Source organism: Pantherophis guttatus, chromosome 1, assembly GCF_059756535.1.
Source record: "Pantherophis guttatus breed Tessera chromosome 1, ASM5975653v1, whole genome shotgun sequence".
Lineage (NCBI taxonomy): Eukaryota > Metazoa > Chordata > Lepidosauria > Squamata > Colubridae > Pantherophis > Pantherophis guttatus.
The window spans coordinates 313,437,134-313,463,976 of NC_142063.1; the positions used below are offsets into that span (position 1 = coordinate 313,437,134).

Here is a 26,843-nt window from a genome sequence, read left to right on the forward strand (position 1 = left end):
TGTAGATAAGAGCAATATTAAACTATTAGAATAATCCCTGTTTAGTTCTTGCTTCTTGAAATTTGCTGGGACATTTGTATTATTAATTAAATTTATCTAAACAAAATGTCATTTATTTAATTCATACAGCTACCCATCTCATGCTTGTGACTCTGGGCAGCGCACACCATTAAAAAACATATAACCAAACAAAATTATTAAAACAAAATTATTAAAATACAAATAAAACACTTAAAAATTATAATAACAAAAACACAGCCAAATGCATTGTAAACTTATATACAATACAACTATTTACTGGGCTTCACATTTCCATTTCATGGTTGCACATTAGTAAATCAAAGAGGTAAAATTAACTATTAAGCCCTCCAATCCATATTTTGATCTGATTTCCAGAAGCAGAGGTCCAGCAAGACAGAAAGTGATTGATTAAACAATACATTGTTTAAATGTATTGTTGAGACAACAAATCCATATTTTTAGGAGTTGGAAGAACAAGATTACACAGAGAATAAATACTTTGTTTTGACAAAACAAGAACTTTATTCTAGAAATGGCCACTATATATTATGGATATAATATATATCTGTAAGAAAGTTGCATGGTTCTTACATCATCACTCTGCTGTGCTTCTTGCATTACAAATTCCCGAACCATAGATGGACTGAATTCTACCAGATAAGAAAATATATCTGTAGCAGCAGATCTAACTTGTAAATCATCCATACCCTGAAATAAAAACCAGATCACTTAGTTAAAATGAAACATTTCTGATAGAGCATTAACTTTATAGAAAAATTCAAATGAAATGAAGACCTCAAATATTTGGGAGGGAAGGAACTAATTCAAGATACTGTGAGGCAATCAGATTGGATCTAAAGACTGGGGGTCTTCCATCCTGTTATAAAACTTATATAAATATATGCCATGTCACCTTGAATCTAAGGTCTTCCATAAGTGGTTAGAACTTGCTCTACCAACCTGAAATTCCTTATACGGCATAAAGTTGAGAGAGAGAGCTCAGAAACTATTAATAGAAACAATTGTTTTAATCATTCAGTCATGTCCAACTCTTGGAGACTTTATAGGCAAGTGCTCTCCATGCTACCCTGTCAAGCACAACTTTTTTAGCTGTTGAATGTTCATCTTTGTATCAGTTTTGATATTATCAAGCCAGTATGTTCTTTGCTTGTCTCTACTTCTTGCTCCAATAACCATTCCTAGCATCACTGACTTCTATTTGCATGCATGACATGGCCAAAGCAAATCAGACGTAGTTTTGTGATTTTGATTTCTAATGATGTGTCTGATTTTATAGAATTCATCAACCATATATCAGTCCCAAGCCCACCCAGATAAATAGAGAGGGTCAGGGAAAGCAATGACGAACTACCCTGCAAAAAAAATCTCACCAGAACACCTTATGGCAATAACTCAGCATGACTCAGAAACAAGGGAAGAAGCATTTTTTTAGCCCCGGGAAAGGAAATATTAATAGGGAGAGGTTCATGTTGGCTCCTCCCTGACTGTGGGGTATCAAAGGAAGAAAAGGTAAAACAGAAGCAACTTAGCAAGATTCTTTACTATCAATAAAATATAGTTTATACCACTTTCTGTAGAGTCAGTTTCTTGATCTGATCTAACTTGTTAGGCTGGCATTTCAAACATGTCCCCCCAAATTTGATGTGCATATCCACACATACACTGCATATTATTACAGATGAAAGTCAAAGTTCAGATGTCTGCTGAGTATTTAAATTAGTATGTAAATATTTATTTATTTATACATTATATAGCCATCTATCTTATGTTAAACTCTCGGAGGCTTCCAAACAACAAACACCCAGAATCATTTGCTATGAGATGGGTGGCAAATAAATTCAATAAATAAGTAGAATTAAAGCATTAATAAAAATCAGCTTAATACAGTCCATATATCTATTAAAACCATAAACTTTTAAAAGACCAAAATTAAGGTTTCAATATCACTAAATTTCTCATCTTTCTCATCCTACCCCAACATTTATGCAGAATATGCAGGATATATAATATGCAAATATGCAGAGTAACTCTGAATTGTATCTATTTCAAATGATAAGTATACAGTGGAGAATGATATCCTTATAAGCAAATGTATAACATGCCTTGCCTGGAATTCAACTTACCATTACTATTTCAAGAGCAGGAAGAATTCCTAATTTTGCCAATGTTTTGAAAAAGGTGTCTCTGTTTTGAGGCTGTAATGTCTGAGAAAATGCACAGAACTCCTTGAAAAAATTAACCTGCACCAAGTGAAAGAAAAAATTTATATAAGGAAAAAATACATTGCTGACGAGCACACCTGTATTATATGGCACCGTACTCAGCAAAAAGAGTATACATTTTTTAGGAAATATAGGTAAAAGTACTAATTTAATGAAATGTTATTGCCTCTTTTTTCATTATTTCTTCCCCAAAACACATCAGAATATTGTTTGGTATCTGAAACTACATTGAATACTTATCTTATTCAGTAAAAGTAAAATATTATTCCAATATTTTGAATTAAAAAATCCTGACAAAGCTACAGAACTACCTATTTGTTGACCTCACATTTCTGTAAATCAGCCCCAAAACAATCAAACCAAACCAATGTAGAACTGAAGTCCTGTGTGCCATATCATGATATATAGGCACTCACACAGAGTACCTCTCTGAGGGAGATGGGCAGTTTTAAAATATATTAAAAAAAATAAAGCAGTCATAAGTATAATCTTTCCACACACATGGAGGAGCTAGCTGAACAATCAGAAGAATTTCAGAGTTAAATCTACAAATGAACTTACCAGTTCACGTCTTTTGTCATCATCAGTAGCTTCATCAGTTAGCTGTGCAAAAACTTCAGACAAAAACTTTTCATCTTCCTGTAGAATATTGTAATGTATAGTTTTAACACAAAGTTCGCTATTTTAAGAATTAGAATGTAAAATAAGATTTTTTTCTCCAATTAGTTCATTTTGTGTGCCACTAGTTATACATTTTTATTTTTTATTTTTACTAGAATTTCATATCATAGCTTTACAAATGTTGTTTCTTTTCAGTCTCACTGTAAATGGTAAATTTACAATTTAATTATAAATGCTTCATTTGATGTAAAGTAACACTGCATGTGAATAATTATTGTAATTAACAATAGGCAATTCACCAAATCATGAAGATCAGTTTACTCTGAAATGGTACAAGTACTGTAGTTAGCTTAAGATATTTTCAAATAGCCACAATCTACTGAAATTCATATCATTATCACCTTTCCATTACTATCCCTAGTTAAATAACTAGAATGGCAAGAAAAAGCAGGGTTATAAACTGCCTGAAGAGTTTAAGAATGTAAAGTAACCTCCCTGCTTCAGACTTTGTGTGGCAGGTATAAAATGATGGAGCCACGCAACAGTGATATAGTTACAAGGAGAGCCATTCTGATTTTTGAATAAGCTTGAACTAAATGCCTATTTTATGCCTCATCACTATTTTAAACAGATAGGTAAGAATTGCTATTATAACTTCCCTAATCCTAAAATTGGGTGCATCAGAAATTGAAGGAGGGGGGAAAGATGGAAAGGTTCTCATACTGTTACTACTTTGTCTTTTCGTTGTAAAATAGGTTCTCCTCTCACAAGTCTCAATTGTTCTCAAATTCAAATTGGAATCCAGGAAAACTGATAAGGTTGGAAGCCAAAGGAGCCTAACTGAACAGTTAATCCAATTTTTTTCTCAAAGCTGCTCTCTTTTCTTGTATAGATCTGTAATTTCCACACGTTACTCAAACTAGTAGAAAATTATGAGAATTATTGAAAATGCCCTTAAAGGCACCTTAAAATAAGAACATTGAAGCAAGCAAAAAAAGATGGAGCACGGCTCTTAACCAATACAGCCAACAGCTTTACTGTAAAGAATTTAAGAGCTCAAACACTTTAAATTTCCTCTTTTTGGAACACAGCACTCAAAGGTGCCCTATCATTTGCGAACTGTACAAAATAATTGAGAAAAAAAATGCGGACATGGATACAGCAGTTTCCTAAGACCTGTAATTTCAAAGGCAAATGTTATTTTATTTTATTCAAAGTCAACGGTTATTTTACTAATCTTAAGTATACTCACAATTGATTTACCCTATCTCAAAGGTATAGAATATCTAGAAATAATAGTGATTTGTATTAAATGTCTTAATAGTTCTAGTAGTAAATTTAACCTGTATTGGGAGTTTAACTTGTAAAGACTGTACTAAGATTTAGAGAAAAAAGTATTATGCACAGTTGAAGTAATCACAAACTGTCTATTCTTAAATGAAAGCATATGATTACTTTTAACATATTTTAATTAGGTATATATAAAAAATGAATTAATCTCATTTTTTTTCTAGCATATCAAACCTGCCCATCTCCACATTTATGGTAGCTATGCTACTGTTGTAAGCACAAAATCAATATAAACTTGCCAAACAGGTGCAGGTGAAATATACTTTGGAACTGGGGAAGGTAGTAGTACAAAAAATAAGTCACTATTTCCTTCTTCCCACTATAACGTTTCCCAAATGTCCCTCTTTCTCATCCTTCCTGCTTCAACAATACGTTTGCAAATCAGTTACTGTCTTGCTGATCCCTGAAAAATGTGTCATGCAAAACAGTCATGACTACTACAGTCAGTAGGCTGCATTTCTAAATATTCCGTCCCCAATTAAGAGTTAACATGTGTCAAAAACCTCATACTCATGACACATCCTTTTATCAAAATATCTAGCCTAGAAGTTCTAACTAGTTGCCACAAAGGATAATTATTGTGGCTCCCCCACATTTTGAAGAACACTGCACAACTCAAACTGATATTTTTAGAAAAGAAATTCTGAAGGTACAGTCTGTTCTCTTTATTGCTTCTTGGCTACACAGTTAATATAATTAACAGTAGTTTGTGTGTGAAGTTGTTAAGCATGTGTCATAGTTTCTATAAATCAGTTAATACTGTACCAAAAAAAGACAAAATGTACTCTCTATAACTTTACCATCATATCATATCATATCATATCATATCATATCATATCATATCATATCGTATCGTATCGTATCGTATCATATCACATCACATTAATAGATTATTTCTACTTTAGTTACGTATTATGCTTCTAAATATATAGCCATATTGCCTTGCTATTAAGAAGCAAAACATAACTTTAAAATATTTTGGCTATTCAATTTTTTGCTTTTGCTTTATTTATTATTAATAAAAAAAAGTTTTAGATGTGGAAATTTGAGAAAAACTACTGTCTATCCTCCACCAGGCCAATGTTTTGCAGTAATCACAGTAAAATGAGCTTTAATTTCGTCATTTCAGCACAAAAGGAAAATATTTTAACTTAATAAGGAAGAGAACTAAGGAGATCTAACTTGGTAAAAGTTAGATCTCCTTAGTTGCTAAATTCAAGATGGAACTGCATCGTGAAAACTGCTTTCATTTTATTGCTGCCCAGAATTTGGTTTGGATCTGGATTATCACAATTGATTTCTATGCATTTGAATTGAAACACCTTTATGAATCCTCCTCCTTCTGAATGACTATTTACTTATATACAATATAAGGGCCAATGTACTAAGCTTTCTCTACAAATTGCTGAATGCTTTGTTTTTTTGAAAGGTCCTAGCTATGCATACTGTATATAGTTTAATGCCACTCCAGCATTGTTCATGCTCCCAGGTAACACAAAGATTCATCCAATTTGTTTTCCTTTCTGAAGCAGTCCTGTAGAGCAGGCAGTAACAAAACTCAAAACACACAATTTCGTATAGTTGCCAGTAGTGCTAACATTGCCAGAAATAAAGGAGATGGTTTCCACAACATAGCTGTTGACAAGTATAAAAATTTATCTTACGTGGGTCATGCTCTTTGAAAATGTGAGGGGGTGGAAAGGGAAGAACAGTAAGGCAGTATGGTAACACTAAAAGATTGCCTAGCTTCTATCATTTACAATATATTTATCACATACTCAGAAGTTTATCACAATTAGTGCTATATTATTAAACTTATTAAAACCAAACCTTAGAAATCAAGAACTAAACACAATATTAAATATCTGCAAATCTAAAACTTCATTAAAACATTACCTAAGAGCAGTATGACACCACCCTGAAAAAGCCAATTCAGCTCAAATGGCATTGTGATACTTCAACAGAATGCTTTAACTAAAACAAAAATAACTATTACATAGGTAAAAAAGCTACTAAGGACCAAATTGCCAACTGATGACACAATAACATCAATAGCTTGTTGAAGAGTACCCTGACAAAACATTGTCACTACAGCTTGATGCAAAAAGACCAAATGATCTGAAAAATCAAACAAGCTAAATATTTTTAAAGCTATGTTTTATCATGCTCAGAATTCAGGTTATCAGTACATGCTAAAATGTTATAGTCCAATTTATTTTGGTGACCTTGTACTAAATGAACAACAATTTATCTGCTGAATACTGAACTATCATATACTTAAAATAAGATAATCCAAGAATTATAGTAGAATGAATGATAAATCAAAGAGTTTTTAAAAAGCAGTATTTGTTGCATCACCAGATTTACTATGAAGTACAACAGTCATTTGTTGATTCAGAAGGAATAATAACTCCAAAATACTTTCTAGTGATTTTAATTCTTCATGTTACAATGTTTAACAATCACCCCAATCTGAAATCTCAGGTTGCATTTTGTCCCTTCCTTGAATTCTTCAATGAATCCCCAGAGTTGTAAAACTGTCATTCTGCTGTAACTGATGTGACAATATTAAATCCATTTTGAATAATTACAATAGCAGCATTTAACTAATTTCACAACTAATTTTATTTTTTCTCCTAGTCTCTATACTCTTTTGGAGCGAGGCATCAAGAACCTCATTCAAAGGCCAAATGCAGAACTTGATTCTCTAAAAGTTCTTTGAAAGATCTAATTAGGTAACATAGGCTTTGCATACAAAATATCCCATTTTTAATTCCTATGCAATTTTGGAAAATCTTCTATCTGAAACTCAAAAGAATCATTATCCATTAACCCAGATGATACTGATCTAGGTAAACCAGTGATTTCACTTGGTACAAAGCAAGTTTTTCCTATTTAAACCTTCACCAATTTAGCTTCAACTCAACTTCTTCCTTCAGTCACCCACTATGACATGTTGAATATGCATACATGCACAAAGGAAAAAATCTGAGTAAAAGTAAAAACATATAATGGAATATTATAATCAAACTGAGGGTACTTACAATAATAACTCAGTTCAACTTCTTATTTCCTCAGCTCTTTTCCAATTGGTTTTTATAAGAGATACTGTTTATTTTAAAATGCCAGAAGTTTATTTTTCCCCCTCTTCCCACCTCTCTCCATTTTTTCATTTTATGTTGTCTTTTTCTGACTGTAAGCCTATGGACAAGGATTAACTTGTATTTACTATATCAGGCTAGCAGTTCTAAGAGTCTTTTTGCTGAACACTATGGTAAAAAATACTTTAAATAAATAAATATCAGGTGAACAATCCCAGAAAACTCTTAATGTAGATTATATAATTGTTTACTTAATCACAACACATATCTGAACAGTCTTAAGAAGATTCAGTCCACTTCTTCCTTTTCAGTAAACCTGCTGGATTTCATTGGACCCAAAATATTTCACACTGAATTGAATTTAAACTATTGTTTAAGGAGGTGGGAGTGCAAATTCTATTCAGCTTATCTTTGACAAATTTTACTCAAGAGTTTAACTGAATAACAAACAGCCAATAGCTATGGCAGTAGCTAAACTTTGGCACTGCTACCATCATAACACAACATTTTAGAACTACATCAATATAAATCTAATTCAGCATTATCATCTAGATTTGCACCTGTGATACCATTTAGGAGGCAAACAGGGACAATAAAATACTTACAGATGACAAAATGTTGTCATCCTAATCTACTTCATCAGGTTCATCAAAATAAGAAACAACAACTAGCAAATATGTAGGGTCTATATGTATTATCACCACCATAACTGAAGAGAGCTTTTTTTCCAAATATATTCACTGTCAACAATATAACTGAAATAAATGGGAAGCCCATCAAGAGCTTAGATGTATTTTGCATACATAAGGTTCTTGGAATGCTGAATTTAAAATAAATTACGCCAATTATAGACCAATAGAAATAGGATGTTTATACTATCAGGTAAAGATGGACAGATCAGTGGTATATACATTCTCTATATGCAGAGACACAGAACCCAACCTGTGTATTATCAATGAAGATAAAAAGATCTTAGTGTAGGAGTGTAGGAGATCACTAAAATCCTTTGGAGTTGTTGCCAATTAAGCTATGTAAGATTGAGCTATATGGACAAAGTAACTTGGGAAAGGGAAGCTTTCTATAATCCTACCTCCCTTGTCTGGTTTTATCTCAGTTCTGTATTTTTTTCTTATCTCAATACCAATATTTATAAGTATAATTTATAACGAACAAGGCAACAGCCAGGAGATTTTACATTTATTTTCCTTTTATTTCAAAAGGATTTTTATTCAGAATTTTTATAGTTACAGTATACCAGTAGAAATTACTGTATGTTTTAATATTTTTGATTCATCTTTGGAACCTTATGACTGGTGCATGACTGATTTTTAAAGAAATAAATTTTAACAAAATTAAAAATAACACCCTTTCCATACAGCCTATAGAAAATGTTTACTGCTCACATATTGCTGAATATAGATGGCACGGGAAAAAATAGTGATATTATAAACATCTGTGATTATGGCATGTTATTTTCAGTACCATGTTTAACACAACTGCTTAAAAGCTAGCATCAATGCTAACTAATATAAAAGAACTGTCAGAAAACCATGTACATCTCATAGCATTTATAAGAATTTTTGTGTAGTCTATCTTGTTTGAGAGAAATCTACGGTGTTCATGCAAAGCCTATGAAATATACATCGATGAATACACAAACAACACTGCTAAATTATGCTCTGTGAGTGGATAGTGAAAAGTAATTTATCAGAACTAGTAAATAAACATAACAGCAGCATACTAAAAGCTTTATGGTTAGCATCATAATTATATTTAGAATTTTCAAAATGCAACTCTTTTAGACTTTTGAATTCACTTACCTGTAGCATACTGACAATCTCGACTTTGTTAAAGAAAATAAATGAAGTAAGGGTAGAAAGAAAATTCTCTTCAAAAACAGATGGTGTTGGCAAGATGATGTCCTGAATGTATTGTACCCTGTAAGTCTGATGAATCTTTTGTCTAAGTTCAGAGTCTGTTATGGGTATAACCTCTTTAAATTTTGCTGTTTTGGTCAAAAATTCCCTATGCCTTTTTGGTTGAGCTAATGCAGGGTCATATTCAAGGCATCCCACAACATCCATAATGCACTCATCTGAGAACATCACCTCAAAAAGAGTTGCTTTATTGAGGAACAAAATTCCTCGAATAATTTCATACAAATGATGCAAGCCTTCAGTATTTTCTAGGTTCTCACAAAGTTGGAAAAGCTGTAATAATTTTTTAATATAGCCTTCATTCTCCAGTGCTAAGGCCAATTTTTCTCTACGAATGGGTGATGAGAGAACTGAGGTAACTAGGTCTGCTATTTCTTCGAGTTTGTTGAGTTCACAAGTAGGGAGATCAATCAAATGACTAGTTTCAGGCATTTCCTCAAAGCGTTCTTCTTCTGATTCATCAATGAGATCCTGTGTAACTTCTACAGAAGGGTCCTTCCCTTGAACCTAAAATCAAAAACATTAATAATTATTGACTTATTCTGACATATATTATAGATTTTGAAAGGCAAGGAGAAAGAAGTATGAAAATCAATGTTATTATCAAATATCTAAATCATATATTAATATAGTTCTGACATTCTGTGAACTGTCAGTGAAATGGGACTGGTGGGCTGCACACCAAATTTAGGTTGCTGTATCATGTCAGCTGATGAAGAAGTAGTACAGGAGGGAGGAGGAAGGAAGGATATTCTTGTAAACCATCACAGCTATCCACTTTTTCTGAGCAATATCAATGGTATAAGTTAATAATAGTATTTGTAATTGATGTTATACAGCAGAATCACAGTCACTGCAAATCTCAAAATAATTTCATTGTAGAAGTATAAATGTAAAGCTGTCCTGAAACGGTATTTTAAATAATGCCATTGAAAAATCACACTTCAGCTAAACTAGAAAATAAAATTTGTAATTCATACTATAAAAATTAAGATACAATTAAATGGGTCATCAAAACATTATTTCAATCACAAAGTTTATGAACAGTCAAATCTAATTTTTTTAAAAAAATAATAAGAACTTTAAATGTAATCCTTACCTGGCAAATTTTTTCCCAGATTTCATCACAGCCAGCTTTTTCTTGAAAACTCAGAGCTAAATCATAATTTTCTGCTTCTGACCAAACAATCAAAGTGTCCTATTTTAAAATGGAATATTAAATTTATTATTTGACTCTACTGAAAAATGTAACATACAGCTAGGTTTAGGTGTCAAGAAAGTAGCTTTCAATCACCAGTACAAAATGTAAGAGAATAGGGGAAGAATAGGGGAAGAGAAAGACGATCCACCACTATTATATTTTTCTCCATGACTAGTCATATAACCTTTCAAAAAACACATTTTATGTAGGATAGATAAATCCTGATACACACACTACCACTCATTTTTAGGAGCTCTAGTCCAAAGAAGCATCTTACTAGGAAGATGGCAAATACTTTAGCACAAGATTATCTTTCAAGGATTCTTATTACTATAAAAGGGTTATAGTGAGAAGACTATATATACATATACAGTTAAAGGCAAATATAGGAGAATATAAATATGATCTTGTATGAAAGGAAATGACAATCCACTCCCAATATTCTGTCAAGGAAACCAAATAGACATTCATAACCAAGACAATGCCAAAATGAAACTGGAAGATGAACTCTTCAGATCAGAAAGTATCCAAAGAGCAACTAGAAAAGAACACACAGCTCTGAGTGGTATTTATGATGTGGCTGGATAAAGGTTGATAGGAACCCAGGTGTTCATGTGGCCAAAGGCAAAAGGAAAATTTAACACAGTAAACATATGTACCCCATTGGTATGTGGAATGTCAAAACCAAAAACCAGATTTGTCAAAGCAGAAATATCTAGATATAATACTGACATTATGGAAATCAGTGAACTGAACTAAACTGGGTCACTTCATCTCAGAAGGACATCAGATCTTTTATCGAACATCATAGAACAAATGGAGTAGTGAAAATATATCAAAGTTAGTGTTCAGACATAACAAAATGACAGGATGATCTCAATTTGAGTCCAAGGCAAATCAATTGATATTGCAATGATTCAAATCTATGTTTCAAACAAGAGGTAGCGAAGGAGTGGAAGGGTTCTATGGTATTATGCAGCACTTTGTTAACATCAGACTAAAAAAGGGAGGTGTCATATAGGAGGATGGAATGCGAAATTAGAAATAAAATAACAACTGGAATAATGGGAAATAATGGCTTTGGCATACAAGATAAAGCAGGAAACAGACTATTAGGGATCTACTAGTCCTAATAGGACTAGTATACCTAGTAACTATAAGCAATTTCTTATTTCAACAATCTGAAAGATAGCTTTATACATGGGCACCACTTGATTAAAAAGACAGCAAGTACAGTTGGAGAGGCTCAACTGATTCAACAAAAACAAGACCTAATCTCACTGAAGCTCATATCACAAATTATTTCTTACAAGATTATAATTTAACTTAAAACGTAAAAGAATCAAACTCAAAAGATACCTCAATAATATTACATATGATTATGCATAGAATGTGAGTTAAATTAGTGATAAAGATGAAACAAATAAAAGTATTTCAAAATGCAAAAGGTCAGAGAAGATACGTCTGTTTGTAGACATAATGAAAGTACCGGTAGCTGAAGGAAGATAGAAAGCAAAAGGCAACAAAAACACTGAGAATTTTATGCAGTCTATAGAAGAATTTGCATAATAATTAAGTCAGAACAGAATAGTGGGAAAACAGCATATCAAGATTTATATCGTCACCATGTTTATTTAACTTGCATACAAAATTTAGCATTACATTTTAAAGACCATATGTAGGATTGTGGAATTTTTAGATGTCAGCAAGATTCTCTTGTGATGATCTCTTTCACTAGAAAACCACGAATATAGCATATTCGTTTCTAAATACTTGGATGCATAGTTTAATTTTCTGATTTGCATATGTTATATCTGAACATTCACTATATGCTCTTCTTATTTTAGATTATAAAGATCTTTTCAGATACTAATGCTAGTTTATCTCTTAATTTTTCACTCTGAGGAACTGATCTAGTAAAAGTATCCTCTGATAGTACTTGGGACATCTATTAAAAATATTTGAACACTTTTAATGGCTGGGTTCACACACTGCTCCAAGCAACAATATGGTTTGTTGGTTTATAGTTTATCATCATCTATGTATCCACAGTTGTAATTTATAAATCAAGATTCATGGGTTAACCTAATACATAAACTAAGCCACCTGTAATTTATTCATTTGAATCATAATTTCAACCATGGTTTATGGGCTGTACGAATTCAGCCAATATATTTTAGCTGAATTAACATAAGAGTAAAAATAGTAAAGCAGTAGCTGACTTGTCTGGTTTTGAAGTTAACATCAAGCCCGTAGTTTGATGGGAGATCTCTAGTAAAGGGACTGTAGGCTAGGCTGGGAAGTCAACAAGATATCCTGGAAAATGGTAACAGCCAACTGCTTCTGTAATGCTATGAAGAAAACTACACAAATGTGCCCATGGAAGTCTTCACAGAATGAAATTGACTTGAGACTATACCATTTTATGGAATTTGTTAGAAATCTATTGCAATGAAAAGGGCATCATTAACAACTAGAATAAAATACAAATAATTTGTTGTTTTTGTTGTTAGTTGCAAAGTCATGTCCAACCCACTGCGACCCCATGGACAACGTTCCTCCAGGCCTTCCTGTTCTCTACCATCCTCTGGAGTCCATTTAAGCTCACGCCTACTGCTTCAGTGACTCCATCCAGCCACCTCATTCTCTGTTGTCCCCTTCTTCTTTTGCCCTCAATCTTTCCCAGCATTAGCCTCTTCTCCAGTGAGTAATAATTTGAGATTTGCACAAATTGCAACCCACCAAGATGTATGCAAGTCATCACCCCAAAATGTAACCTACTAGATACTTGGCACTAAACTTTGAAGATTGGTGAACATTCATATGGGCTGCAATAAATAGCTGAATAGCTGCATTCAGCATGGAGTAATATAATGTAAACTAGTACATTACAAAATAAATAATAATTAATGTATTGATAAAAAAACAAAACACCAAATAGTATTATTAAAACCGGACAGAAAACAGAAAACTAATGGCAGATAGTTCAGCAAAGGTGCTGCCCAACATATAATTCTGTATGGCTCACAACAAAAAATTATAATAAAATCAATAAAACATAAAAATAAAAAGATGGCAAGTCTGATGAAGCAAGTGGTTTCACTCTCCCTCACCAAAAGCTGGGGTGAAGAGCCAGGTGTTCTTGGCTCGTCTAAATAGCAGTGGAGACTATCTGAAACTCAGAGGCAGGGGGAGCCTTGTTTCAGAGGACAAGCACTGCTGCAGGTGTGTATTTCTAGGGTCCCAAAATGTGAATGTAAAAGATAGCATTTTCATATATTAATCTCCAATATTTAATATACACATATCCCTTGGCTTGCCTTTATCAGTATGTGGACAACTAAGATTTTGATATATAACAAAACTCTAGTTGTCCAGTTACCAGACTTTTTTTTAAAAAAATAGTATTTTCAATAATAGTAACATAGTTGAAATATAGAAAACAATACATGCCTGTTGTTTTTGATACGCAGTGTTTGGATTTATCTTCGATTCCAACAAGAGTGAACCTGAAATGATGAAAAAAATCCACCAAGAATTTAAGTAAGTAAATAAAAAGTCTTAGGCAACTTAAGTAATAATTATCCACTTTAAGGACTGTACTTTATTCTAAAACTTTTATGCAAACAGTGATCAAATCTGGGAATTTTAAGATAAAATTTCAGTGTGCCTTTCTCAAGCTATGTACCATTCATTTATCTATGAAAAAATATTCTTATTTTTCTTTGATAGCTAACATACATTATATTTACAAAGCTAAATTATGTAATCCTGAATTTATGTATTATATACAGTGTCTAAGCAATCATGTTTCATGGCAACAGCTCTCCAGCAATCACTTCCAAGGTTCACAAGATTTATTTAGTGTATTAGCACTTGTTCATTAACAATATCAATACATTTTCTGCTAAAAAGAGCTTTCTAATTTTGAAAACATGGTAAATTTTATTTACCATAAAAATACTAAAACAGAAAAAAGGCCTTCCATCAGCATATAAAATTTGATACAAATGTTTATTTTTCTTTTTTTCACCACCAAGTACAACCAAATTAATGATTAGAGACAATTTTGAATATTTTGCTTTCTTCAGATATAGTTTTAGGTCACTTCTACTGAAATATTATGTCCTTAATTCAGACACATTCAAAAACAACAAGACAATAAATTGGATAAGAGTTTAAAATGTAAGAATTTTAAGTACCCAACATTCTAAACAATAGAAAATATAGTAACACAAAGTACAATTTTTTTTCAAGAGAAAAATTATAGTTTGTTGTAGCACTCTAAAAAGTAACAATTTAAATAATTATGTTAAAACTTAAATGCCATAAACGTTACTACTTTCTTTGCTTCACACTAAATGCACTAAATTTCTGAAAATAAAGTTTAGATGTAAGATGATGGAAAATAAGCAAATCCCTAAAGAATACTGTAAAATTGAAAGAAAATATGAAAACTGGAGCGCTCTTCTCATGGTGGCAAGCTTCAGAGAAAACCAACCCAGAGTGCTGGGACATATCTGAAAAGCTCATAGTATCTGAAAGTATAAATCTGTACTACAAAAGGCCTATAAAAAAAAATCATTAGCCAGATCATCTTCAATGAGTAACAATTACCACAGTTTAGGATCATGAAAGTTCTGAAAGTTTTCTAGAAGTTAATGTTTCCCACTCCTCACAACACATTTAGTATCCTTTCCCCAAAGTCGCCCAATTAACTGACAGAGGAGTTACCAAATAACTTTTATAATCAACTAGAACAAATGAATCCCTTAAAGCAGTCAGTAAGGTTCCCTAACTATAACATGCATGAATTCAGGGGACTATCAAGAAAGTGCTCAAGGGTTTCGGGGTTAGTAATATTTGGGGTGAAGGGGTCCACTAACCTGACCCCACGATTTCGCCTAAATATAAAAGAGAGACTACATATGCGGGAAGGAATCCGTGGCCTCAGCCCAGGGTGTGTGAAGTGGCGGTGGCGGAACTCTCCCATGGGTTGTTTCCCATTCCCCTGGCTGGGCTCTATTGTCCCAGAGAGATTAGCAGCTGCCGCCATCCCCTGCCTGCCATTATCCTTCCCCTTTCTCACCGTCCGACTCGGCTCGGACGAGCAGCGACATCCCTTTGAGCCGCTCCACGTATGTGGACGAGACGTGTCCGGTGCCTCTGTCGTCCCATTGCCGCTCTTCGTTGAGCGTGTAGACCTTCACCCGCCGCCGGGTATCCGACATGGTGGGGCCCCGGCCCGATCGCAAGGGACGGGGGAAGGACCGGCCGGGGGCTGAGAGCGTCACTCAGGAGGCCTTTAACTCGCCGCTTTTCATGACGTTCAGGTCGGAGCCGCCGCTCCTCTGCCACAGCAGTACCAACTAGCAGCAGCAGCCACTAACACCGCGGCATAGCCGCCATCTTGTAATCCGACTCCTGTCCCGTCCCTGCCTTTCTCTTCCTCTCCTAGCCGGGGGAGGGAGAGGGACGGAAGGCCTGCACGGGCTCCACTAGCAGGGGCTATGGCGGCCGGGAAGGGAAGCAAAAGAAAAGGTTGTCAGTTTGCGAAGGAGGAAGGGGTTGAGAATACGTTGCGCCTGCGTGGTGTATACTCTTCTGCTGGCGGCGGGAAAGCTGCGTTGCCCTAGCTTTTTTTCCCCCCTGCAGTAACAGTTACTTATTGCCGGGGTTTCTTGGAATGATAGCGCCTCTAAATAGGAGGCGTCTCTGAAGGTCCGTCTCCCAATATTCCCAGCAGTTCTCTCCTTTATTTATTGTTTTATTAAATTAATCTGGGTTTCTTTGCTGTTGCCTTTGAGATGAAAGACCCATTCCACTGGTTGCAAAGGCGTTGAAGACGATGACGACGAGTTGGGACGAGACAAAATCATCCACCTCCCGCGCTCATCAGTCATAATACTGTATTTTTTTTTCATCAAAAAGATTCTAGAGCTATTTTACCCCAAGACCTGTGCTTAACCTTTTCCTTCAACTGCCTTTAGAAAACGCGCTACTTGATAACAGCTGGAGCACAGCCAAGAAAGACTTCAGAGATGGACAAAATAAATAGAGTGGTATAAAGAAGTTAGCTTCAATTTTTGGAGTTGGAGTACTTTCAGATGCAAACTGACTTGCTAAGGATTTTAGCTTCTATTCATAAATAACAGTCTTGATGCCCTACAGTTTTTATCAATTCTGCATGGTTTAACACAACTGTTTGTTAAGTCATGATGCATAAAATCAAGAGCAAGCAATCTAAGAAACAGAACTAGAAGGATGCCATGACTGATGGTATCAATTAATAGAATAACAGTTGGGAGGGACCTGGGAGGTCTTCTAGTCCAACCCCCTGCTCAAGCAGGAAATGTATGCGTCAGACAACTCAATCCTTTCTTAAAACCTCCAGTGTTGGAGCACCCACATCTTCTGGAGGCAAGTTCCGCTGATTGTTCTGTCAGGAAATTTCTAAGTTGCTTTTCTCCTTGATTAGTTTCCATCCATTGCTTCTTGTCCTGCCTTCAGGTGTTTTGGAGAATAGGTTGACCCCCGTCTTTTGGGGCAGCCCCATAGATATTGGAACACTGCTATCATGTCGCTTCTAGTACTTCTTTTCATTAAACTAAAAATACCCAATTCCTGCAATTGTTCATGTTTTAGCCTCCAGACCACTCATCATCTTTGTTGATCTTCTCTTTCTAGAGTCTCAACAACTTTTTTATATTGTGGCAACCAAAACAATGCAATGTATATTTACCAAGGAATTATAAGAATGCTGCTGAGAGGTCAAGAAGAACCAGAATGGATGCACCACCTTCATTCCTTTCCCGTCAGAGGTCATCCATGAGGACAATTAAGGATTGAGGCCTTCTCAATCCCAAACCATGACCTGAACCCTGATTGAAATGGGTCTGGATCAGGGGTCCCCAAATGACTGACACCAGGCTGCAGCATACAAACAAGTATGTACAAGTAAAAGTGGTTCCAGGGCTCAAATTCTGAAACTAACAATTTCTACTGAATTAAAAATATTAAGGAAAAGGGAGAAATATTTAATCTAGGTCCTGGAATGTCAGAAAAGCAGACATTTGGGGTTATTGTACAAGACAGGATAATATAGCAATATTTTTCTTTAAGACAATCAATAAACTTGTGGCACTTAGATTTAAGCATCATACTATAAACCAAACTATGCACTGTATTAGAATAATTACCCTGTTTTCCCCAAAATAAGACATCCCCTGATAATAAGTCCAATCAGGCTTTTGAGTACATGGCAATAAGGTCAAGCGCTTATTTCAGGGTTCAAAAAAAATATAAGACAGGGTCTTATTTTCAGGGAAAATTTATATTTCACATTTCTAAACTACCCATCTCCTTTCAAAAAGGGGCTCTTTGTTAATGTTAAGATCACAACTAAAATAAAAAGCTTCGGCAACTGAATTGTACATAATATCTAAAACACCAATGTAATGTGAGTAGGAATTTTGCTGAAAGAAAAGTGGAAGAAAAAAAAATGCCAATAGGAAAATGCTGATAGACTTTACTTAGGGAGATGCATTCTAGCCAGAAAAGGCTTCTAGAAATCAAGCCACATAGGGCCAAAGCTAGTATTGTGATTTGCACTTAGAAATGTATAATCAATTGAGGTTAGTCACTCTTGATATATTTGCATATTAAAAAATACAAACACTATCATCCCAGGCTGCAAGAACCAGCTGCAAAAAGGAACTCTTGCATTACTTATAAAAGAAATGCGTGTTCAACTGAACATCTACAACTGCTGAAAATATTCATAAAGTACAGTACATATTTATGATTCTTCCAGAGCTCTAAAAACATCACCTTGCTTTTCATCAGCACCAAAAAATGGTAGCTGGCATCCCCCATAGTCTTATCCAATTACACTGCCAATAACTGTACCAATGATAGCTGACTATTGGCAAACGCTTCCCACTGTTTGACAGGAAACATATAAAGATTATAGTGTAAGTCATCAAGTAGATTTAATGCAAGAAGTGAAAAACCACCATCACAAAAAAATCAGTTTATATCACACCTCAACCACTGTAGTCTTTGCTTTCTAATCAGTTAAGTCCAGTCCCCATACACCTAAGTATCCATCTGTATCATTTAAAGACTACAGTTGTTCATACACAACACAAATGACTTACAAATACGATTACTAAAAGACAGAAATGACAAATTTAAAAATTTTGCAATTTTAATGAAAAAGGAATGGCTTTCGATATATTTAATTTTTAGATTTAAAGAAGTGACTGAGAGATAATAATCCTTAAAAAAAGTAGCAAGTTCTCAAGTGCCAAGGTAATACTTTAAGATGACAGTAAAAGGAGTATTTCTCACATATTTGAGTAACACAACAGTCACTTACTCTGAACATAAGGGAATTTTATTGCCATCTCGCCAAGTTATGTATAGGCCTAGTCCATCAGTATTAGCTGGAATAGATGCAAAAGAAGTTCTGAACTATTACTTAAGCTCCTGACATATCAGATAATCTTGCATTACTGGGGTAAGACTCTTAATTATTAAGTGTCACAGAACTAAAATCCTTGTTTTACAGGCTAAACCAAATTTTGAATTATGTCCAGAAGAATATCATGGCAACACCAATTTCCAGTCATAAGGCAAGCAAAGCCTATTATTAGGAGAAGCACATGATAACCCACTGTAGATCAGATGAGAAGGGTAAATATAGCACTTCGTATATCAGCAAATAAACATTTGTAGTTTGTCTGTACTTCATAGGCTTCAAAATGTAGAAAGTTTCTACAAATGATGTGTATATTTGTTTTGGAAAAGCTAGCACAAAGGCTAGATACCCTGTTTTCCCCAAAATAAGATATCCCCTGATAATAAGCCCAATCGGGTTTTTGAGTGCATGGCAATAAAGCCAAGCGCTTATTTCAGGGTTCAAAAAAATATAAGACAGGGTCTTATTTTCGAGGAAACATGGTATTTTAAAAAATACAAAAGTATCTCAGCCTCTGAGACACTTAAGATACGAAAACGTATCCAGTTCTTTAAAACTAAAAAGCCTATTATTTTTTATACACATTATCAATAAATCAATTTGACATGCAAATGTTAAGAAATGAGCGGAATAAAGAACCTGAGGGTCCTATATTATGGAAGTGTTTTAACTTCTACAGCAAGAGTGTCAATGGCCCTCAAATTACAATTTACACAACGAAAATATTTAGAGTGTATTTGATTCCATTATGTTCATATAGAAAAACTGTCAAAACAGCATTTTGTTGGATATGTAATAAGAATGTTTTTTTGTTTAAAAATGTTTCTATACTTAATTTTGGGAGAAAATATTACATGATTATGCAACAAAAGCTAAAAATATTAGAGTATAATATTTTTCTAAATTATATACCTAATACATGGAACTTGACAAACAATATAAAATGGATTTGCAAATAAATTCTGTCCAAATCAGACAATGTGATTGTCTGGATTTGTTTTCTCATTTTGTCTCTCATAGTTGAGGTCTACCTATGATGACAATTACAGGCCTCTCTCATCTTTTTAAGTGGGAGAACTTGCACAATTGGTGGCTGACTAAATACTTTTTTGCCCCACTGTAACTGTTTATTCTTTGTATTTTTCTTTGTTGTATTTGTTTCACTTTTTGCTAAAAGTTTTTCTTTTGACAATTTTTTATTAATTAAAAAACAAAAAAAAAATCCATAAGAATGTGAACAAATTTACATATCTTTAATAGCTTAAAGTAGCAAAATAAAAGTCTGTATATTCATATTACATTTATATTCCTTCAACCGCTCATTAATAAAATATTACATATAATCAAAAATTATATGTACACATTGGATTTTTTGTAAGATTTTGGCATTTGTTTTTTATCTCCTTATACTGAATGATTATACTGAGATAACCCACTTGGCACAAATGACAAGGCTCAAATTATCCTACATCAAATACATCATGCAAAGACTCAGCTCTCTGGAAAAGGCTCTAAAGTTGGGGAAAATGATAGGAAAGAGAAGAGGATCATCATCATTTTAGGAACAGGTTGTGATGGAGAAAATCTATCTATGTACTAGATAGCAGTTGAAATTGATGGCACATAATATCAAATGACTTTTCTTGTGGCGGTAGAACCACAGATAAACTATATAGAATGAAGGTATTTTCCATTAAAAGTATTCGTAGATTCTATAATTCCACAAAAGAGTATTTATTGTCAATAAAAGCTGCTAACCACTTTTATTTGCTTGGAAAGATTCAACAGTTTGAGATAATGTACTTTCCTGGGATTAGAAAAATCCCAGGATTCCAAAAATGTGTTACAGCCAGGTGTTGCATTTGTATGTTCATGTTCGGAAGCATCTTCTTCAACATGATTGTTCTTCCATTAAAATTATTTCTGGGAGCATATATTACATAAATGTAATAATACAGATTTCTACATATATAGGAAAACAGCTTATGCATGTGAAATGTCTTGTTAGCATTAGAAATAAGGTTTTAAATAGATATTTGGATGGTATTGTATACTTCTGGAAACAGTCATTCTATTCATTTGAAAATGTCTGTCAGCTTTTCGACAGTGGACAAAGGGCTATGAATTCTTATTTTTCAAAAGAACTCCAAAGGCATTAAACACAAGGGAAAATTACCTGGTATTCAATCATATTTCTATGAAATTTAACATATACACGGGCATATAGAAACCTGTATATGTTACCAGTAATTACTCAGTCTCTATCAAAGGGAACAGTTCTATTACTTCAGAAGGATTCTTGTGCTATACTGAATTGGCAGACTCATGAACTCCATTTCCTATTACTATACTTTTGTTGTCACTCAGTGTTTTAACAACAGATGTAGCTGGAGACTGAAGTACTTTTCGTGAAAGCCTCATTCTTCCATCAGTTGGATCACGTCCAAAGTATTTTACCTGTTCATAGAAGGAAATGAGATTGAGCTCAGGATGCAGCATGATTTATGTAGTTTAATTTTTTAGTGAAAAAAAATGACATTTTTAAAGAATTAATGATATATAGAATTCTAAAAGTATTAACATCTTTAAAATAAATAAATAAAAATAAGAGAACTATCAGAAATTAACATTTCAGTGCAAGTAATATTTTTCTGTCTTCAAATGACAGTCATGTTGCATCTATGCACAAAGAATTCCTACTGGCACAAAGAATTCCATCTATGCACAAAGAATTCCTATATTGAAGTATTAAATTTGTGAAATCAGATCTTCCTAAGTGTAGCACAATGGCTACATCAAAAGTCTTGATCATACTGTTAATTTTATTATCAAGATTGAGTATAACAACAATATATTGCCATTTAAAGAGTTCCTTATTATACCCCACCTTTTTACTCTGGCAAATGCCTAAAGCAGCTAACAAAATCTAAAAAATAGAATATTAAAATAAAATGGACTGTTGATGGAGGTTCTCAATCATCCAGGTCCTGGTTGTCCCAAAGGTGCTTTTCCAAAAGGCTACTGGACTTTTCCTGGGTTTTCCCTCCCCTGAAAACATTTTGCTTCCCATCCAAGAAGCGACTTCAGTTCTTCTTAGATGAGAAGCGAAATGTTTTCAAGAAAAAAAAAATCATTTGGGACAAAAGGATTGAAATTAAAGAATAGGTACCATTTAAGAATTAGAAGTGTGAAAGTAATGCATGATTTTCTAATACTTAAGAGTGGGATAATATTTCCCAGCATTCTGAACTACAGTGAAAGTAACAGTTCTTGGGGGAGACTGTGTCTGTAGTTAAGCATATATAGTAATTATCACCTCCAACCACATATAATAAAGATGTAACAAGTTACCTGGATTTCTTGACCGATTTGTAATCCAATAGCACTAGGATGCTTAATCTAGAAAAAAATATCATCTCATTATAGTTGTCTCATTGCTTCAGATTGCTTTCAGTACAACAGCATATACAATAGTTTCTATAAATTTACTTTTCTTATGAATTATTTCCCAAATTTCTAACTCCTTTTTACTCTATATTAACAACTAATGAGAGAATCAGCAGGTACATGGAATGTTTCAACAATATTGTTTAATATAGGAGATGTCTATCTAAAGTGACTATTCTAATAGCAGACATACACCTCTAGTTGGTTCCACATCATAAAGCAGGGCCTTCTATGGAAACACCATACGCGACAAATGGTAATTTACTAAACAATATTGTTATATGAATAGAAAAATAATAAAAGCACCTTTCTTTGATCCAACTGCGAGTTGTGAAGTAGAACAGGAGTCATGTTTGGGTATAATTTTACCATCACCCCAGCATCTCTGCATTTTTTTAAAAAAGAAAAGAATGTGTCACACAGAATGTTTATTTCATTATTACCATATTTTTCGGACTATAAGACGCACCAGAGTATAAGACACACCTTAGTTTTTGGGGAGGAAAATAAGAACAAAGCTGATTGGGGGCTTCCCGGAATACCCCCAATCAACTGTTCCCAGACAGGTTCGTTGGTTGTGAGCTCTGCGCCTTGCTTTTTTTTCAGCCTCTGAAGCCTCTGTTTGAGAGACTTTTTTTCCAGCCTCTCAAAGGGAGGTTTCAGAGGCTTTTTTCAGCCTCTGAAACCTCCGTTTCAGAGGGTGGGTGGGGCTACATTCAGACAATAAGATGCACCCAGATTTTCACCCTCTTTTTGGGGGTAAAAAGGTGCGTCTTATACTCCAAAAAATACGGTATTTTTATTTATTTTGCAATATCTGTACACCTCTTCAATCAATTAAGGATTTAACAGCGAATAATATAGCATAAAGAAAACATAACAGAAAAATTAATATAATAAAATGCATGCATGAATTCATTGAAATATATACCCAGTCACAATCAATTAGGGCTAAAGGTCCAATGAAAGACTACCATTTTCACCAGCTGCCAAGGTGGGAGGTGGCTGAACAGAACTCTGGGGCAAAGGTACTCTAGACCACGAGGCCTAATATGGGAAAGGCCTAGCATCACATCTGCATCCCATGTATTCGTATGGAGGTGATGGGCTACTCGCTTGTTAGGCAACACTGACCTTATTCCCTCTTTGTTTCAACATTTTGTCTAAATAAAGAACCTCATTTTATCTGACTGAGCACGTTATAAATTATTTAACTTTTAAAAGTTTTTTATAATCCTTTCCTCAACTGAACTTTGTAAATATTGTCAAAAATTGTTACACAGTTGAGTTCTCTTCACTGAAAGAAAGAAAAAATATTTGTGAGATCATTACTTTTTCTTATTTTTGGAAGAGAAACGGAAGTCCTTATCAATCACGTATTCAGTCTTTTATTGCTTCCCTTGTACCAGTTCACACACAAAGGCCTAATGAAACTCTCAAAGAATCAAATGAATCAGTGTTAAGAGTGAGATAAGGTTGTGATAGTGTGCATCTCTGTCTTCCATTATTTATGTTATTTCTGTGCAATTAAAATTATTAAAATTCCTTTTAAAAAAATATACACCTAAGTAGTTGGGAAAGGGAGTCAGGCATAAAATGAAAGATTTTAGTTTAATGCCTTAGTTAAGGTATTAACCCATTGTTTCCTCACTTCTTCATTTCATTTGAACTGTTTGTACATTACTGCCTTTTTCTTAATAATCCCTCCAACTAATATTGCTTTTTTTCCCTCCTTAACAAAATTAGAACGCTAGACTGGTTTGCTTCAGAATTTCCTCTGTACCTAAGAAGTAGCCTAGAATGGTTACATATAAAAATGCTGAAATATTTTTTTAAAAGAAATAAAGATTGTGAATATGTAGTAAGTATATATGTAGTGTGTGTGTGTGTGAGAGACAGAGAGAACACACATCCATATGCAGAAATACTATCTGATCAACTTCACAAGATGCACTTGTTTACCTTAATTCAGTTATTGTTGCTGTATAAATAGCTCCAAATTCCAATTGATAGTCTTGCTATAAATACAAATAAAGAAGAGTCTAAATATATGCGAAGAACAAAAACATCCTTGCAAAAGCCAAGGGATTTTTAGAACAGTTCAGTTTTTTAAAAACATGCAATATGGCATGGACCAACTATTCAAAGAAAATATTAAAATTCTCAAAGACCCAGTTTTTCATTCATTCAATATAGTACTTTGGAAATCAACTACAGGTAGTCCTTGACTTACAACAGTTCATTTATTGACAGTTCAAAGTTACAACAGCACTGAAAAAAGTGACTTATGACCATTTTTCACATTTATGACCATTGCCCATTGCCCATCCCCATGGTCATATGATCAAAATTCAGATGCTTGGCAATTGACTTGTATTTATGATGGCTGCAGTTTCCCAGGGTCGTGTGATCCCCTTTTGTGACCTTCTGACAAGCAAAGTCAATGGGGAAATCAGATTTGCTTAACAACCAGGATAATAATTTAGCAACTGCAGTGATTCACTTAACAAACATGGCAAGAAAGATTGTAAAATGGGGCAAAACTCACTTAATAAATTCCTCTCTTAGCAAGATAAATTTTGGGCTCAATTGTGGTCATAAGTTATATTTTATTTAAATCTATAAAACTTGTCCAGGCTGAAAAGACTTGGAATAGGAAATGTAAATGCAACAGACTCCAAATGTCTGATATATTTAGAAAGTTATTATGAATAATAAAGCTAAAGATATCAAAAGGGCTCTTACATCATCTTTGCATATTTCATTAATAAATTCTTTTGCTTCATACATAGCTTCTGGTACTGGAGCAAATATGGAAAAAGTCTCTTCATCTACTTGGCTAACAGTTACCCCTTTGGAATAAGAGCAGGTTACAATTAGTATTTAATCTATTATATTAGTTTTAAACAAAACATGGAAAATATAAAATCTAAAATAGAATTAACCTGTTTCAGCTTGAAGTTTCTTTAAATTATAACCTCCTGGTCCAAGAAATCTTGCTCTTTTTGTCAATGGTACCTGAATAGTTTCTGAAATGAACAATATTCAAGATATGAAGACAGTGTAACACTAGGATTTAGGAGTTGACTTTTTCATTTGTTAATTTTGCCTTTCAGAAGAGTAGTATATAACAGCATGCTTGTATTTAGAAATCTAAATAAATCTCAAGTTCATTTGACCAATGAGAATATCCTAAAAACTATGTTTTGCTCACAGGACACTGGGGTGGATAAAAGAGAAGATGGATATAATATTAAAGAATTTCTCTTACAGCACTATTATATCCACTCCAAATCTGCAGAGGTTTGGATAATCATCAAAAACAAAGAGACAGCACAAAAAGAAAAAATAAATGATAAACAGATACTATCCTTTGTCAGTTATATTAATGAACACATTTGCTAAACAAAATTACCAGATTAACAAAAATGTTCCCCATAGATTTTATGTGAATGTGGTTCATTAGTAGTCTAAAAGGGAAAAAATACTCCACATAGATACCAACATTTGCTAACTATTTACAAAACCTTCTATAAATATTGCTACTATGATTTTTTGCAGAGAAGCATCTATTTCTAAAGGTTTTTAGAACAATGCAGAGTAATTACTAACAGTGCTGCTTGTAATCAATCAAAACTGCCACATTGCATTAAAGACAGAGCTGCTATTAAAAAAACAAAATTAAAACAGTATTAGAAAAATTATATTGAATCTATTTTTATACTTGACACCAAAAGTTGGTAAAAGTAGTATCTGTTTTTTCCCCTTTGTTCCCTTCTCTCTGCATTCCTTTAATTTTTTTAATTTGAATTTTTACACTTTGTGAAATTTAAATTCCCTTAAATATTTTTCTATTTTCTCTCAAGACTAACATGTTGTGGATTAAAGATAAATACCCTTCTTTAACAGATTCTGATTTTATTGATACTATATGATTTAGAAAAGGGATGGGGTGGCTCAGTGGCTAAGACGCTGAGCTTGTCAATCAAAAGGTCGGCAGTTTAGCAGTTCGAATCCCTAGTGCCACATCTGCCAACCTAGCAGTTCGAAAGCATGTAAAAAATTCAAGTAGAAAAATAGGGACCACCTTTGGTGGGAAGGTAACAGTGTTCCATGTGCCTTTGGCTTTTAATCATGCCAGCCACATGACCACAGACGTTTTCGGACAGCGCTGGCTCTTCAGCTTTGAAACGGAGATGAATACTGCCCCCTAGAGTCTGGAATGACTAGCACATATTTGCAAGGGGAACCTTTATCTTTACCTTATATGATTTAGCAACCTTGGCAGGTCATATATGAAACTGAATTATTGAAATGAAATCCATAACTCAAAAAAGTCATAAATCTGCATGTAAATACTGGGTCATCTTCTTACAAGTGACATTTTATGCATTTTAGGAGAAAACCCCCTCTAACCATGCCAGTTAAAAGTATAGGTCA

General features: G+C 33.8%; 2 protein-coding genes and 1 long non-coding RNA gene across 4 annotated transcripts in view; 1 reads left to right on the forward strand and 2 right to left on the reverse strand.

Annotated features, from left to right (window-relative positions):
• The window catches only part of PPP4R3B (protein phosphatase 4 regulatory subunit 3B), a 45,330-nt gene extending 29,325 nt beyond the window's left edge, over window positions 1-16,005 (reverse strand). For both annotated transcript variants that reach the window (XM_034427338.3, XM_034427337.3), the window contains exons 1-7: window positions 15,564-16,005; window positions 13,928-13,983; window positions 10,373-10,471; window positions 9,157-9,780; window positions 2,826-2,903; window positions 2,166-2,282; window positions 613-729 (exon numbers count right to left, since the gene is read on the reverse strand). In XM_034427338.3, coding sequence (XP_034283229.1) covers window positions 613-729; window positions 2,166-2,282; window positions 2,826-2,903; window positions 9,157-9,780; window positions 10,373-10,471; window positions 13,928-13,983; window positions 15,564-15,705 — 1,233 coding nt within the window. In that variant the 5' untranslated portion in view covers window positions 15,706-16,005. The remainder of the gene's footprint in view (window positions 1-612; window positions 730-2,165; window positions 2,283-2,825; window positions 2,904-9,156; window positions 9,781-10,372; window positions 10,472-13,927; window positions 13,984-15,563) is intronic.
• Window positions 15,507-19,930, forward strand: LOC148116935 (uncharacterized). The gene is made up of 2 exons (XR_015732828.1): window positions 15,507-16,894; window positions 17,162-19,930. It is a non-coding gene; the product is annotated as an uncharacterized LOC148116935 (long non-coding RNA).
• Window positions 19,931-20,188: 258 nt separating this feature from the next.
• PNPT1 (polyribonucleotide nucleotidyltransferase 1) overlaps window positions 20,189-26,843 on the reverse strand; it is a 34,298-nt gene continuing 27,643 nt past the window's right edge. Inside the window, exons 23-28 of the mRNA XM_087888616.1 lie at window positions 25,349-25,432; window positions 25,149-25,255; window positions 24,366-24,421; window positions 22,710-22,788; window positions 22,308-22,355; window positions 20,189-21,413 (exon numbers count right to left, since the gene is read on the reverse strand). Of these exons, the coding sequence (XP_087744742.1) occupies window positions 21,261-21,413; window positions 22,308-22,355; window positions 22,710-22,788; window positions 24,366-24,421; window positions 25,149-25,255; window positions 25,349-25,432 (527 nt within the window). The 3' untranslated portion in view covers window positions 20,189-21,260. The remainder of the gene's footprint in view (window positions 21,414-22,307; window positions 22,356-22,709; window positions 22,789-24,365; window positions 24,422-25,148; window positions 25,256-25,348; window positions 25,433-26,843) is intronic.